Source organism: Saccostrea echinata, unplaced genomic scaffold (genome assembly GCF_033153115.1).
Source record: "Saccostrea echinata isolate AGI-Se365-2 ecotype Australia unplaced genomic scaffold, CSIRO_AGI_Sech_v1 ptg000022l, whole genome shotgun sequence".
NCBI lineage: Eukaryota > Metazoa > Mollusca > Bivalvia > Ostreida > Ostreidae > Saccostrea > Saccostrea echinata.
This window is the reverse complement of record NW_026889771.1, coordinates 4,823,346-4,841,158: the sequence shown is the minus strand read 5'-3', so window position 1 is coordinate 4,841,158 and position 17,813 is coordinate 4,823,346. Positions and strand designations below refer to the sequence as shown.

The window sequence follows — 17,813 nt, the reverse complement described above, 5'->3', positions numbered from 1 at the left end:
ATCTTTTGATGAAATACTTTGATACTCAGAATATAAGGATATATTAATAGTGTAGACAAGATGACATGGTCAGAATGCACATGCACGCACGTGCGCGCATGCGCATTGATTAAAATAACCAATACAATTGATATAGACTTAACTTGTACATTTTTTGATGAATTGCTTTGACACTCAGAATATAAATATATATTAGAAGTGTAGACAAAAAGACTTGATCAGCGCATACATGCATGCACGTCCGTGCACGTGCGTGCGCTTGCAATGAATAAAATGACAAATATACTTGATGTAGCCATAACTTTCAACTCTTTTGATGAAATGCTTTGATACTCAGGATATCAGGATATATTAATAGTGTAGACAAGATGACATGGTCAAAATGCACATTCATGCACGTGTGCGCATGCGCAATGATTGAAATAACCTATACGAATGATATAGACTTAACTTGTATATTTCTAGATGAAATGCTTTGAAACTCAGAATATAAATATATATTAGAAGTGTAGACAAGATGACATGATCAGCGCGCACATGCATGCATTTGCATGCACGTGCGTGCGCGTGCAATGAATAAAATCACCAATATACTTGATATAGCCAGAACTTTTACATTTTTTGATGTTATGCTTTGATACTCAGAATATATATAGACATATTATAAATGTAGACAAGACGACATTGTCAACATGCATATGCATGCACGTGCGCGCGCATGCAATGCTAAAATGACCAATATACTTGATATAGCTGTAACTTTTATACTTTTTGATGAAATGATTTGATACCCGAAATATGTAGATATATTTATAGTGTTGACAAGATGACACGGTCATCATGGACATGCATGCACGTGCGCGCTCATGCAATGCGTAAAATGACAGATATACTTAATATAGCCGAATTTTTTTTTATCTTTTAATGAAATTTGAATATAAAGATGTATTAAAAGTGTAGACAAGCTGACATGGTCATTTTGTACATGCATGCCCGTGCGCGCGTGTGTAATGCGTAAAAAAACCCAATATACTTGATTGCCTTATTTAATGAAGCTTACAGGGAATAAGACACCAAAAGGAAGTTGGGGAGCGTTTGGGGAACATCTGTAACGGTCCCCGTTACAATTAATACTAGTTATTTTTTTAATATTATATATAAAATAGCTTGTAGTACCGTTGCAAATATTTGGATAAACTTATCAGTCCTGATAAAACTGGTTTCATCTATAAGTTTTAGGTTAACAAAGGTAAAACACACGATTAACTTATGACATATTATGCAGTATACTGAAGAGAAAGTCTCAGATGCTTGGTCTTTTCCTATTGTCTGATTTTGAGGTACGGGTAACTTTCAATACTGCTTAATAGAATTTTATACCAAATTTAAGAATTAGTTTCCATGAAGTTTGGACCCAATATCCATAAATGGGTTCATTACATTATTTTATCATATAATTTCTTTGGCTATGGATAAAGGTGGCCATCTCTCATGATCACCCTTTAATATCCAAAGAAGAAAAAGACAAGGTCTTTCTTTATCACCTTATAATTTCCTATTCTGTGCAAAACTTTTAGCTGGATGTAAATACAAATATTAAAGAGAAGTTCAGCCTAATCTAAAACCTTGTACCCATTTCTTAGGGCTTGTATCCTGCCGGACCCATGTGTACCCCGAGTAACCTGTGTACCCCTTAGCATTAGCTCTGTCCCTGAAATTTTAAATCAAGAACTTTTGGCCTCTTGGTCCTTGAATCCATTTCTTTAAGTGTTGTAACCTGTTGTACCCAAGTGTACCCTTTGTAACCCCTGTACCCTGTCCTTAAGCTCTCTTGTGTGATATTTTAACTTAGAAAAAACTAGACAACTAAACCCTTGTATCCCTTTATAATAGTGTTGTAACCATCTGTACCCAAGTGTACCCTTTGTAACCCCTGTACCCTGTGCTTCAGCTCTCTTATGTGATATTTTAACTTAGAAAATCTTGGCTTCTAAACCCTTGTATCCCTTTATAATAGTGTTGTAACCATCTGTACCCAAGTGTACCCTCTGCAACCCCTGTACCCTGTGCTTCAGCTCTCTTGTTTGATTTTTTAACTTAGAAAAAAACTAGACTTCTAAACCCTTGTATCCCTTTATAATAGTGTTGTAACCATCTGTACCCAAGTGTACCCTCTGTAACCCCTGTACCCTGTGCTTCAGCTCTCTTGTTTGATTTTTTAACTTAGAAAAAAAACTAGACTTCTAAACCCTTGTATCCCTTTATAATAGTGTTGTAACCATCTGTACCCAAGTGTACCCTCTGTAACCCCTGTACCCTGTGCTTCAGCTCTCTTGTTTGATTTTTTAACTTAGAAAAAAACTAGACTTCTAAACCCTTGTATCCCTTTATAATAGTGTTGTAACCATCTGTACCAAAGTGTACCCTTTGTAACCCCTGTACCCTGTGCTTCAGCTCTCTTGTTTGATTTTTTAACTTAGAAAAAAACTAGACTTCTAAACCCTTGTATCCCTTTATAATAGTGTTGTAACCATCTGTACCCAAGTGTACCCTCTGTAACCCCTGTACCCTGTGCTTCAGCTCTCTTGTTTGATTTTTTAACTTAGAAAAAAACTAGATTTCTAAGCCCCTGTATCCCTTTATAATGGTGTTGTAACCAGCTGTACCCAAGTGTACCCTCTGTAACCCCTGTACCCTGTGCTTCAGCTCTCTTGTTTGATTTTTTAACTTAGAAAAAAACTAGACTTCTAAACCCTTGTATCCCTTTATAATAGTGTTGTAACCATCTGTACCCAAGTGTACCCTTTGTAACCCCTGTACCCTGTGCTTCAGCTCTCTTGTTTGATTTTTCAACTTAGAAAATCTTGGCTTCAGAACCCCTGTATCCCTTTATAATAGTGTTGTAACCATCTGTACCCAAGTGTACCCTCTGTAACCCCTGTACCCTGTGCTTCAGCTCTCTTGTGTGATATTTTAACTTAGAAAATCTTGGCTTCAGAACCCTTGTATCCCTTTATAATAGTGTTGTAACCAGCTGTACCCAAGTGTACCCTCTGTAACCCCTGTACCCTGTGCTTCAGCTCTCTTGTTTGATTTTTTAACTTAGAAAAAAACTAGATTTCTAAACCCTTGTATCCCTTTATAATAGTGTTGTAACCAACTGTATCCAAGTGTACCCTTTGTAACCCGTGTACCCTCTGCTTCAGCTTTGTTTTTATAATTTAGTTTACAAAAGCACTACAGAATATCTACTTTCATTTTCAGTAGGAATATATAGCGTACCCTTTTTGTAACCTTTTGTCCATACATTTCATAAGGATGTACCCTAGGGTACAAAAGTATCACCTAAAAACGCAGTACCAATTTCTTGCCATATCTAGTTAATGTGATCGTCAGAATTTCCTCGTAAACAATTTGCACAAGAATATAATTATATATATCCCTTTAAAACTAATGCTCCCTGTACGCAACCAAGGATTTTATGTGCTTCGTAGATGTGGATTAAACGTGCATTTCTACATACGGCTCGTACGTTAAGAAAATGTACAACTGTCAACTTCACATATTTTCTGTAATTCCGACTTGCATGGCTACTTCCGGGGACGTACTAAGGACTTGATATACTAAAGAACCTGATATTCGACCTGATGATTTTTCAAAAAATAAAATAATCAGATTGAGTGTTATACATGATTTATTTTTTAAAAATTATTGATTATGAAGCATTATGCTATACTAAACTACACTTTTTTTTAAATATTTGCCAACAAAGCATCAGATCAAATCACGTTTTCCGTATATCGGGTCTTTAGTGTCTTCTTCCCACAATGCCGCTCGTGATTGTTTACATCTAGGTTACAAACAAGAGGCCCCGATTAGGACTCTTTCTATACGGATGCATTTGTAAATGTTGATTTTCCTTTACTTGTGTAAATAACTTGCATTTATAAACGATTTAGATAACAGAAAACAGAGAAATCGAATCAAAACAATTTATTTAAAACACAACAACTATCTCAAACCGTACAAGCATGTGTTACGATGCCCTAAAAGGCGTGGCTGGTTTGTAGACAACTTGTTCCTGTACGATTCTCGAATAATTATTATATAAAATAGAATAAAATATAGCACGGAGCTTGTTTCTCTTTATACCACATGACAAGATTTAATATGTTAGAAATTATGTCATTCAAACTTTTTCATAATGTTTTAATATTTTTAGCTATCCAAAAAATACTTTTATGACTTGCTGTCCCCTGAATATAGGAACCAGCCCCTTTTTCTTGATGTTATCTGAAAGCTCTCGTAATTACACACAACTTTCATTCTGTATGTCTTACCAAATTTTTATCAGTTTAAAAGTTATTAAACAAAAAGCAGCAAAATTTCATGGAAAAATAATTCCTAAAACTTGCCGTCACATAGCTTCCAAACTTAAAAAAATTAGCCTACAATTTTAATGTTCTGCGCATCTGCAATGTATTAGTTACAAGTTCTCCAGTTTTCATGCAAATATCATGTGTCGTTATTGAGAATTCTACTGGACAAGAGAACCTCCAAATATCGATTAAAGGGCAATAACTCATGAACGGAGGTATATATCAAAAATTTGAAAAAATCGTTTTTAGGCAATAATACATTGTATCTACCCTGAAAGTTTCATAGCAATCGGACAAAAGGTCTCCGAGAAATCGCCTGCTGAAAATCGGCGGGAAAAAAAATAAAATAATAGTAAGAAACAGTAGAATAACAGTAGGGTCTTCCGAAGGAAGCTCGGAAGACCCTAATAAGTAACAGTAGAATCACTATAAGGTCTTCCGTGAAAACGGAAGACCTTAATAAGAAACAGAGGAAAAACAATATGTTCCCAAACTTCGTTTGGGGAACATAATTAAAGTAATAAATAACAATTAAGGAAATGTTCGAAACTCTGACACTAAAGTTTTTCTGCTGTTAGAAATCAAAACTGGGGTTTATGGAGGCAGAAATTTTAAAATTAAATTAAAAAATTAGTCGAAGAAGTGCGAAGAAGAAAATAGGTTTTGGAGACATGATTGGTAAATAATAAATATTTTGATTTTCTGATAAACATTACTAAAATGAGTTGAGATGACTAATTTAGAGCAAATTAAATGAAATATACGAGAACTGCAGAAATACTGTTTAGAATACATGGAGATGGAAAATTGGAAGTTCGGTAACAACAGGTAAGGTTAAAAGAAGTATCTAATTGCGTCTTAATTCGAAGAACATAGGATCAACCTCTAAAAGCTACCGCCATTAATTATCTTGTGCCGCTCTTGGGGAATTAACGGTGGTTTCACGGAACGTAAATTACACTTTTATTGAGTTTACCAGTGTCTTGTCATGCTGTTCAATTTAAATCATATTTTCACAGTTAGATATTCATCATTATTAGATAACGGAATTTTTTTTTTTATTTTTTTTTTTTTATTTTTTTTATTTTTTTTGGTTAGTTTTTGTTTTTGCTGCAACATATCAAAAACATATCAAAATAATCTAGCCGATAAATAAAGTACCCAAATGTTCCATCATATCTTTATGAATGCCCTTAACAAAAGGCTATTTTAGATAGTATTTATTTTGGATTTACCTCAACAGTGGAAAAATACATTTAAAAACTTTATCTCGTAATTTTGTACTATGTATACACAAATGCCCACTTAAAATACCTTCCCTTTGTTCACTTTAAAAATTGTCTAAGCATCCAACGTACTTGTTCAAGCGTAAAATCGCAATTTCTAATCTTCAGCTTTCGTTCCAGAGAACTTTGGAACCACATTCGTTCTTCCAAATCCATTCTCTAGCACGAATATTTTCTGCGAATTTTTTGGAAATGACTTTTTAGAGGATTTATCAGATAAACAAATCAACGTTAAACAACAGTCAGGAAAAGGGTGCGAAGATCTACTCAATAGTACTAATGAGGCTTATATATCTTTTAATTCCACCTCACCAGTGATCATAACTGCAAACAGGGAACTATCTTTATTATGTCGATACAGAGGAGATGACAGAAGACTTTATACAAATACTTTTATTGTTCCTCCTGTTGACATTCTGAGTACGGAATATATGGTTACTTTACCACCTGAAGATGTCGGTAGCGGATGTATTTTATTAAGTTTGTTTGACAACACCTCATTTGCTATACCACAACTGAATATGTTTGAAACAGTGCAAGGACTGCAACAAAAAAATATTTCTTCTATCAAATCGGGAATGTTTATCGTAGCTAACAAAGTCATTTCAGTTCTATGCTACAGTTACAATGAATATATAATGAGTCATCCCCTTCCCTCTTCCGGAACTTATTTCAAATTAATTAAGTCCGAAAATTTCACGGAGGAGGAGCTGATTATAGCGTCAACAGATGGAAACACAGTGTTGACCTTTGAAATGGCCAGAGAGATGGGCACTAACTATACACAGGTTTATAACAACGCCTCGATGAAAAATATGGGGGACATTGGAATTCATACATGGGCAGAAAATATTTCCTTTTTCTCGATCACTGCCAACAAACCTGTAATTGTAGCAGCCTACTTCAAACAGAATGATAACACATCGAATTCTAAACCGTATAGTCCAAACAGAACTAACTTTGTGTATGTTCCGCCCACATTGAATGAAACTTTGCAGGGCATCTACTTGTCTCGATCCGGATGGCCATATCATTTTAGGATGTCCACAAGAAAATATGTAGGAATCTTTTTGTTTAATATAATCTTCACTGCAAACTTAATTAATGTAAAAAGGATTAACTTTTTTCTCAAATTGTCACCTGAAGTGTTTGCCAGATAATTACATCTAAATTCCTAACAGGGACCAATTTTTTTTCCACATATTTGGCCCTTTATTCAGTGGAAATTGGTCTTTTGATAATACATGTATTTTTATATATTTACATTTGCAAATGTTTTCTTTTATATAACACTATTTAAGCAACGCGTATCTACAGTATTGTGCCATATATTCATAAACAAATGTCGGCGACGTCACGTAAACAGACGAACTACAGGGAATGTTATAGCCATAACAGGACACTTAATTTTGATAATAAAATAAATATATTAAAACTTATCTTATTATTTTGTAATATTGCCCTTGGCACTGACTAGTTTAAGCAGACGTCTTGGAATTGAACGATACAAATTTTGTATGTAGGTTGTTGGGTTGGCTGTCCAAATATGCCGGATTTCACGTTCCAGGTCGGAAGCATTGTTTATATATAAAATTCGTGACCTCAATTTATTTTTTAATAATAACCAACAGTTTTCTATTATATATAGCCATGTCATCAAGTTATTGGCATTTCTCTGCTTAAATCTTGAAAAATAAAATCGTTTGTTGGAAAATGCTGGGCTACAGCGGGCCAAAGTTCTGAATCAAGTTTGTCTATGTATTTTTGTGCATTGATATTACCATCTACGACACAAATTGTCCCCACACCATTCCAAGTTATGCATGCCCAGATCATCAAACTTCATTACTTTGATAGGCGGACCAGGACATAAACACTCGGGCATCCATTCTTCACCCGGTCGTCTTCATTCATACACACGGTTGCTTTCTCCTATTATTATTTTATATTCATCTGTGAATATCACTCTATCACATTCTCCTTCAACTCTCCACAATCTCTTTCCTCTTGCCCACGTCACACGTTTTTGCGGTTCTCGTCGCGAATACGGATTTTCTTTCTTACGATCCTCCTATGAAAATTATTTTCATACAATCGTCTCTTGACTGTTCTCTGTGAAACAGGAGAATGCCTATCCTGATTGATAATATCGGTAATGCCAGCTAACGGAACAGTACGTTTTGTTTTTACAACTCTTAAAAGTTTCCTAGTTTCACGGTTGTCCATTTTTCGTTTTCTTGGGGCCTTTTCCACCGAACCTCTACCTAAATAGCGTTGTACAACTGCATACACACTGTTCCGAGGAATTTTCAACTCAAGGCTTATAGGTGTATATTTTTGTCCTGACAGATATTTGTCAACAATCATTTGTTTCAAAAGGGTAGAAAAGTCTTTGCATTTCCCCATGTTTACATTCACGAGACCTTTTCGTTTTCAGCTGAAGTCATATTTTACAAGTGACGTCATTGATCGATAGTGGAAATTGATAGCTATTTATAGAAGTAAGAAACTTGTATGGTATGATTTTTAATTGATTGTTTCAAAATCATAACGCTATTTTCCCGTTTGTTCATAAATATATGGCACAATACTGTATATCTGTACAAACACAGGTTCCTCACGTCATAAATGTTCGACGTAATTTCTCAGTGACATTATAAAGGGTTGACGCGTTTTCAATGGATCAAACTTGTGTTGAGTTTTGAAAAATAAAACTTTTCACGCCTTAAATATTATTCTCAGGCAAATTTATATTATAAAACAGTCACAAATGCAAAAAGAAGTAATCAGGTATCATTTTAAAACATCTATCTGGATATACACGTAAATACCCTTCGGGCTTTATGGAATTTGATCAATTGACCAACCCGTATTTTTGTATCGATAGATTTTTAAAAATGATACCTTATTTAATAAATAGCCATATTTTCTTTTCCAAAGCTGCGTTGTGTCATCGAAACAACTACAGGCATTTGTAATCATGAGAGATGGAAAGTAGAATCCCTTATTTAATTAATCAAAGCAATGAAATAAGGGTAAACTTTTAAACAGCTTCTTTTTTGACTAGCGGTAGAATTTTTGATACTTTATACAACATATGATTGAAACCGAAGGAAACTTTTTAATTCTCTGTAAAACCATATCATAAAAAATATCCCATGTTTGGAAATAAATTTTTATCCAACTCGTGTTTTCTATCCTCACGTCCAAGGCTAAGGCTAAGGACAGAAGAGATACACGTACATAATTAAAAAAAAATATTTCAATCAAAAATGCATCACAGTTCACTATATTACTTCTATATTCAAGCTTCCTACGTCGAACCAGCTGTTCCCCGGAGATAAAATAGATAATGACCAGGACGGCTTAACTGATGAAGAAAGTTGTCTGGATTTTGAGGAGGGTAAGAATAACGATTAAACCCCAGCGGAAATAAGAGATATACAAGATAGTTAATTTGATATCGTTTATATTATGTCTTGCATAAGCCTTAATTTTACTAAATTTAATTTTGAAAATATTTTTGTTTAAATTACAAAGCTGGTGTATTGTCTGACCTTGACCTAGATGGCTCGTATAGAGAGGACTGTAAAGGTAGGTAATTAATAACATATGATGATAATAGAGATGTCTGATAGAAGGTCCAGAATAGAAATCATTGATATATTTATCTGATAGAAGGTCCAGAATAGAAATCATTGATATATTTGTCTGATAGAAGGTCCAGAAAAGAAATCATTAATACATTTGTCTGATATAAGGTCCAGAATAGAAATCATTGATATATTTATCTGATAGAATGTCCAGAATAGAAATCATTGATATATTTGTCTGATAGAAGGTCCAGAATAGAAATCATTGATACATTTGTCTGATAGAAGGTCATGAATGGAAATCATTGATATATTTGTCTGATAAAAGGTCCAGAATAGAAATCATTGATACATTTGTCTGATAGAAGGTCCAGAATAGAAATCATTGATATATTTGTCTGATAGAAGGTCCAGAATAGAAATCATTGATACATTTGTCTGATAGAAGATCCAGAATAGAAATCATTGATATATTTATCCGATAGAAGGTCCAGAATAGAAATCATTGATACATTTATTTGATAGAAGGTCCAGAATAAAAATCATTGAGAAAAATTTGTATGACAGAAGGTCCAGAATAGAAATCATTGATACATTTGTCTGATAGAAGTTCCAGGATAGAAATCATTGATACATTTGTATGACAGAAGGTCCAGAATAGAAATCATTGATGCATTTGTCTGATAGAAGGTCCAGGATAGAAATTGTTGATATATTTGTCAGACAGAAAACCTAGAAAAGAGATCATTGATATATTTGCCTGACAAAAGGTCTAGAGTAGAAATCATTGATATATTTGTCTGACAGAAGGGAAGAAAAATATCTGACATTAAGAAACACTGCTAGCCCATGGTTGTTCATTTTTATTTCATGTTCACTTCAAGAATGTTTTAAATCCGTCGGATTGGACGTTAAACGTGGACCCGTGTCAAATATTAAAATTTCCATGAAAATAAAAAAAGATCGTTTCACTTGTTTTTGAAAAAGAGTCAGAGAAACTAAGGTCTTCAAAACCTGTCAGTTACAAGGTTTATTGCCGAAAATGGCTGAAATACTGCTGTAAAGCCCTAAATAATCAATCAAACAAGGGTGCTTTGGAAATGCGTTTGGCTCCTTTACAAGAAATGGGTATTATCTCGGTGCGTAGTAATAGGAATATCAAAAGTGAAATGGGAGCCTTATACTAGGACGCTGGACTCTATATCTTCAACAGTACAAGTTCAAAATACAACATCGCTCTGGAACTAAAAACTAAAACGCAGACTGTCTGTCTCGTCCTTATTACTTCTTACCAGAGTTTCAAGATGTCATGCAATAGTGGGTGAAGATGCTGAAGATGCCCAGCCTGCTAATACTGATCATCAAGTTCACTCAGAGAATGAATATAAGGGGATGACAATGCTGATGAGGACTACAGTATTCCAGATGCAGTTCCTGAGCAATAAGATCCTTTATCTCATCCACTGGGATCGCAACCAAAGAATAAAAATCACAATGAACATACATCAACAAATACGTCAAAGCAAAACCAAGAGTCAAAACAAATCGTTAACTGCTGATCAAATTGACAAAATACTCGAGTATAGCTTGTACCAAGGATAACCAATTTACAAAATAAAGTTAAAGATGAATCTCAAACTTCAAGGTAAGATGACAGTCAAATTTAAAAAGAACTGAAAGACAATTTCCACTCCGTAAACAATGCAAAGGGAAAGAAAAGAAAGCGACCTCAAAACAAGAATTTTATTGACACGCTCTTTCACATCTGCAAAAGAGTAAACAAAAGATCATTCAGGCAACAATTGATCGTAAGGCACTCTCATAGTATTTTTTCTTTCTGGACCGGATGGACATGGTTTTACAAATGGAAATTTGCAAATGAAGTTCCAGGTCATTTGTTCAAACCCTTTTTCAACAAACGTGACCAAGAAATCAGGGATTGTAAGGCGCGAAAAAGATGCACAGAGTTAAATTGAAACATATGTCAATACATTCCAGTATCTTTTGTAGATTTCTTTTCTTTCCAAACAAACCTACAAAATTTTTACATCATCTTACCCCCTACAAGGCAAGATATATACCGACTTGTTACTCATCTCCAGAAGGCATTCTTGCATCCAAAAACAAACTCTATAATCATGCGGAACTCTTCCATGCAAACGTTGACTTCTAGATCTAAGCTTCTGACTACAAATTTCAAATAAAATAAATTCATTAATTATATTCAATCAAAAATCGATGAATGATTCTTTCTCATTCTTTTCTCATGGTATTAGAACACCATTAAATCCTGCGTCTGGTCTGATTTTCTTTTAAGAACAACAAAAGCATTCCTGATTAATTATTTGCAAGCTGTTGTTCCCCAAGAATATTTAGTGATTTTACAGTAATTGTTAATCTTAATTTTCAAGACCTTGTTCATGGCACTGGTCACTCATAGGGGTTAAGTAAATTAAATATTACCCCATTTGACTTCTTGACATCAAATGATGACACTTTCATCAGTCAATTAAAGGATTAGTTATTAGTGACAGATTATAACATTAGGCTATATTTTAAGAAAGGATTAATTCCACTGATTGAGTGAACTTTAGTTTTTAGTGAGAGTTAGTTGTTGGACCTTGAGCCGAAAGGTTGGAAAATTAGTAAGAACCATGTAGGGAATTAGGAAACAACTTTATTCTTTTGTTTAGGCCCCATCTTCTAAATATCCTTGGGAACATTTTGGACTTGAATACTTTTGTGTTTTGTAAATGTGAACTATTCAATATTCGATATTGAATAAACTGTTATTCAATCATGTTATTCTGACTTCCTGTATTTTGTGCAATATTCCCGAATCCCTTGAGTAATATTCCTCAAATGAACGTGAACCCCCGAATTATGTCCAAGAAATATGAGCACGCGGTCCCAGGTATACTCTTTTGTCCATATCGTTTTCAAAATATAACTAGATGCTGTCATGAGACAGTAATACCCGCACTAAGGTGTTTGCCTCTAAATGCACACTCCTTCATATTGGGCTTACCAAGGAAAAAGTCCAAATAATTCTATAATTTACACAGTACATGTATTCGTCAAATCGAGCATAAAATGCTCAGGTGACGATGTGACCCATGAAATACGGAAGCGTATTAGGGCCGCAGCAGTATCTTTTATTAATTTTTTATAACAAATTATTAATTTGTTATAACAAATTATTAATTTGTTATAACAAATTATTAATTTGTTATAACAAATTATTAATTTGTTATAACAAATTTTTAATTTGTTATAACAGATTATCAATTTGTTATAACAGATTACTAATTTGTTAAACAGATTACTAATTTGTTATAACAAATTATTAATTTGTTATAACAGATTATCAATTTGTTATAACAGATTATCAATTTGTTAAAACAGATTTCTAATCTGTTATAACAAATTATTAATTTGATATAACAAATTACTAATTTGTTATAACAGATTACTAATTTGTTATAATAGATTACTAATTTGTTATATCAAATTAATAATTTGTTATAACAAATTATTAATTTGTTATAACAGATTATCAATTTGTTATAACAGATTATCAATTTGTTAAAACAGATTACTAATCTGTTATAACAGATTACTAATTTGTTATAACAGATTACTAATTTGTTATAACAGATTACTAATTTGTTATAACAAGTTACTAATTTGTTATAACAAATTACTATTTTTAATAAAGTGAAGGTGTATTCAGATCTACGGAAGCCAGATCGGATCAGAAATCTTATTAAAAGTTGGATTTGTGAAAACAATAAATATATAAGTTCTGCAGCTACAGCTTTTGACCAATTATGTTGATATGTTAATCTGGATTTACATCTTTTAGCACTTAGTTTTATACAGTCAGACATTATTGTTATAAAGATACGATGCATCAAATTCTTTGGTTACTATAATTGCTTATTCTTAGGAGCTTCAATTGAATTTTGTCCTTTCTTGCTCCCCCCCCCCCGGCTCCGTCCTTGACTCCCATCTACCAGGTCATAGCATCCCCACATGTACCAAATGATGATCTACTTTACATACTGCTTTTCAATTTTTAAATGTATCATTAATTTTATGCATATGTGTACCGAGACAAATGGAGAGAGTGATTATAGGCATTTATGCCTACTGTTCAATCCAGTGTATGTATAAAGAATAAAATATATTTTAAACTAAACCGCCGTTCCTAATGCAAAAACCTGAATCTGCTCCTCTGGTGAACCTCCTTGGCCCCAATTTACGCTGGGGGCAATAAAGGCAACATTGACAAAAATGAATTTGTAGATAAATTATCACAGAAAAAATGATAAACACTCTGTAACAACCTTCTCTGAAAACGAAAATAAACAATATTCTTGAGTGGCAAGTACTTGGTAAAATTTGGATTTAGATACCTTGTGTTATCTTTTGATGTATATATGTAATTTTTACAATCAAAATAAGCGCCTTTTGGAAAAGCCCTCAAAGTCCCACTAAAGCCTTCATAACTTATTATTGGCTGAAAACTTTGACAGTTGTTTCTTCAAATTCATTTGTAATTTGTATCCTGGTTGCCTCATATGGGACTACTCATACATTTTACAAGAAATCGGTAAGCAATATAATTTTGTTATAACAATTCACACAAAATATTACACGTGTAAAGAAGGAAAAATTAGATCTTCTCAACTGTTGACCCCTGTGTTGACTTTGAAAAAAAAATTCCATTCCAATGTTAATTTCAATGGACGACATTGAAATCATATTAAATTGTCCGGATCTTCGAATTTCTCTCAATAGGAAGGATCCAACATTCTATATTTCTTCTACATAATCCCTGGGATGCAGCTATTCTTTTAATTGTCTAACAGAGACATTTATTCCAAGAAACTCAAAAATAGTAATTTGTTATTTCAAATTACTAATTTGTTATTTCAAATTACTAATTTGTTATATCAAATTAGTAATTTGTTATAACAAATTAGTAATCTGTTATAACAAATTAGTAATCTGTTATAACAAATTAATAATTTGTTATAACAAATTAATAATTTGTTAAAGCAAATAACTAATTTGTTATATCAAATTGATAATTTGTTATATCAAATTGATAATTTGTTAAATCAAATTATTAATTTGTTATAACAAATTAGTAATCTGTTATAACAAATTAGTAATTTGTTATAACAAATGAATAATTTGTTATAACAAATTAATAATTTGTTATAACAAATTAATAATTTGTTAAAACAAATTACTAATTTGTTATATCAAATTGATAATTTGTTATATCAAATTGATAATTTGTTATATCAAATTATTAATTTGTTATAACAAATTAGTAATCTGTTATAACAAATTAGTAATCTGTTTTAACAAATTGATAATTTGTTATAACAAATTGATAATTTGTTATAACAAATTGATAATTTGTTATAACAAATTAGTAATTTGTTATAACAAATTAGTAATTTAGTAATTAGTAATTTTAGGCAAAAACCTCCTTGAAAAGCCATACCCAATCAATTTTGTCACCTCCCCCCCCCCCCCCAACACACACACATACAATTTGCCTGTTTTTGGAAATAGGCCTAGATGGCAAAGTTATGTTAAAACATCGTTTGTTATGATAATTTAAAATTTGTTCTTGTACTGTACATGTATGTGAACACCTTTTTGAAAATTTCTACATCACATTGGGCTTGCGTCACCCTACCAGTACTAGTACTAGTTTTACCATTATCATTTTTAGATTGCACATGCCATGTGACATGGTGTGGTGCAGTGTTACAATTACATGTATATCAGTGGAAATTAATTCATTTTGTGTTTTAATTGGATTATATTTCATGAAGTTGACAGGACCTATGACAGTCGGTAAGTACACGTTTAAGTATAGATTGGGGTAAAATAAACCGAAATGCAAATGGTTAGGTTAAAGTTTAAAAAGGATCAAAGATCATCGATCGGCAATCTCCTATGCAGAGTTGTCGATCGTTTCTCTCTCAGACACTGAATGTATGAGCCGATGGTAGAGAGTGGATCATCGTATGCCACAATAGACGAATTTCACATTCTGAAGAGTTATTTCCCGTTGTCGACATTACATTCAGTTTAATACAGGCACAGATCCGGGAATTTTTTTCCGGGGGGAGGGGGGGTCCACACCTCAGTCAAAAAAAATTCCAGCCCAGAAATTCCTGAGGAGCAAAAAAAAAAAAAAATCAAACAAACAAAATAAAAACAATGATGGTGGGGTCCATGTTTTTAAAGGGGGAGGGCATCCAAAGTCATTTTTTATTTGCTTCTGTAAATCAATATATAGTCCTATTTAAATAACTCTGCAAATTCCAGAGGGGGGGGGGGTCCAATCTCCCTAGCCCCTCCCTGTCCCTGAAATGACAAATGATCATGTGACTCCTAAATAGTTGAAAACTTTTCCATTTGACTATACATAATTTTGTTTCTTGTGTTATTATGTTATGTACATCTAATGGTTTAAGGTTATGAACCCCTGGAGGTCATCCCCACTCTCTTAATGAACTGGAAATGTTCATAATATGACTACATCAAATTAAATAAAAGTGCATCAATGATAAGATTACTTGCATTTCATTCATGAATTTGGGTCAACCCATGTACCCTCCTAGAATTAGGAATGAAAATCGTTCAAAGAGATGGACCATTAAACTATTTGTATATATTCACATTTTTTTTTATGTCAAACCAAAGTATTAGACTAGTTTGCATACATGAACAAACAGGGGTCTGGGAAGGGGAAGGGGCAAGGGGAAGTAGTTATCTCTTTACGTCTTAATTGTTGAAAACTCCTAAAATGAATGTTAACCTCAAATCCGACTTGTACGTCTTCATTATTTTTAAGTGGTGGTGTCTCTGTATGAGTGAAAAATTCCCAAGAGGGACATTTAACAACAAACAAACATCACACTGCTCAACGCGTTATCGGCTATTTGGTTGTTATCGGGCATTCGGTGGATAACAACTTTTGACAGGTTATTAAATTGTTGCAAATAAACACTATAAAAATAGAAACAGAGACTGTTGATTGTGCTTTTTGTGAACAAGAATGAATACAGATACAAAATAAAGCCCAAATATATCCTATTATAGTATTTGTAAGTCTTGAGAAGACTTTAAAAGTCAAATTTGTTATATTTTGCAAGTTTTTGGCCGATTGGCATTGCTGCATATAGCCCCTCTCTTCAGAATCCTTATATTTACCTCACATTAATTATTGTCCACAATATGACATCGTCAGAATCTCGCAAAGATGTGATCAAAGGGTAAAAATAGCCCTTTTTTAACTTTCAGGATGTTATCGGAAATGCGGTTGAATGGTTCACTTTGTTATCGGAAATTTCGGTTTTAGTTATCGGAAACAAAGGTTGTCATAGGTTAGGAAAAATCTAAAGAAACAACAGAAATCTTCATTAAATCTAAATATTTAAAGTGGCAAGAACACAATTCTAATTTTTAGATATCATTTGTCTCTTTTTAGAATATGTAACTTTAAGAAAAGGAGTGTTTTTTGATCATGAATGTTTTGGCATATCTCATAATCACCGAAATGTGTATGATCTTGACCTGTTCGAAAAATTCTCTGAATTATAAATCTCTGTTGTAACCAAAAAACAAATGCCAAATTTATTTATTGAGATTCTTACGTTGCATTATGCGCAATATAAAAGCATTGCAATAATTGCTAAATTCACAGTAATTCACTCTTAGTTTTCTGTGTGTTGCCTTCCAGTTACGCACTGTTCTTCGCTTTTGTCTCTGTTTTCCTTGCTTCGTTTTTATTCCTTGACTTTGCATTTTTGATCTCCCCTTAACAGTCGTTGTTCCTTTTGTTAGAACTAAGTACATACATGTATTAGTTTGGTATAAAGCAATTAAAGAATCTAAACTCAAGGGTGGTTAAATGAATTTTCCAAAAGGGTGTTTGACAAAATATGACCAAGAATTCCAACTTTTCAGAAGATAAAATGACTTTAATAGTTTACAAAAAGCGTAATTGACGGAAAGAAACTATTTTTAATGAAATATAAAGATAACTTATTCAAGTTCAAAAGTCTATTGAAACAGTATACATTTGGAGCAGAGTAATCACGGAACTCTTAACAACATCAGATGTTGTTTCAGGGTCAAAGAAGGGATAAGCATCCCCTGTCGACCGATCACACCCGCGGAGTGCTCTTTGTCATTATCGGCCGAATGGAAAATCCGTAGACAATTCAATGTGTAGGTGGAGCTCATATTTGGATTTACGATAGGGGTGTCGGGGAGGTTCGGACCTCACCTGAAATTTACAGAGTTATATTGAATATCTAAAAAAGAAAAAGAACCTTGGCACACCCCCTTCCCCATTGAAAACGCGGATCACTGATTGTAGAAAAGGTTAAACATGTGAAGAATTGAAGTGGGAAATGAGTTCAACGGTTTTTTTTAATCAATTTTATTTATTTTTACTGAACAATGTTTTTGTACAAGGATAGTCTCCTTAATCTAATACATACCCAATTATAACAAGA

The 17,813-nt window shown here is 33.1% G+C and overlaps 1 protein-coding gene across 1 annotated transcript in view; it reads left to right on the top strand.

Annotated features, from left to right (window-relative positions):
• LOC133190655 (uncharacterized) overlaps positions 1-17,813 on the top strand; it is a 91,969-nt gene that overhangs the window by 55,913 nt on the left and 18,243 nt on the right. The window contains exons 2-4 of the mRNA XM_061326347.1: positions 5,774-6,723; positions 8,975-9,068; positions 9,206-9,259. Coding sequence (XP_061182331.1) covers positions 5,774-6,723; positions 8,975-9,068; positions 9,206-9,259 — 1,098 coding nt within the window. The remainder of the gene's footprint in view (positions 1-5,773; positions 6,724-8,974; positions 9,069-9,205; positions 9,260-17,813) is intronic.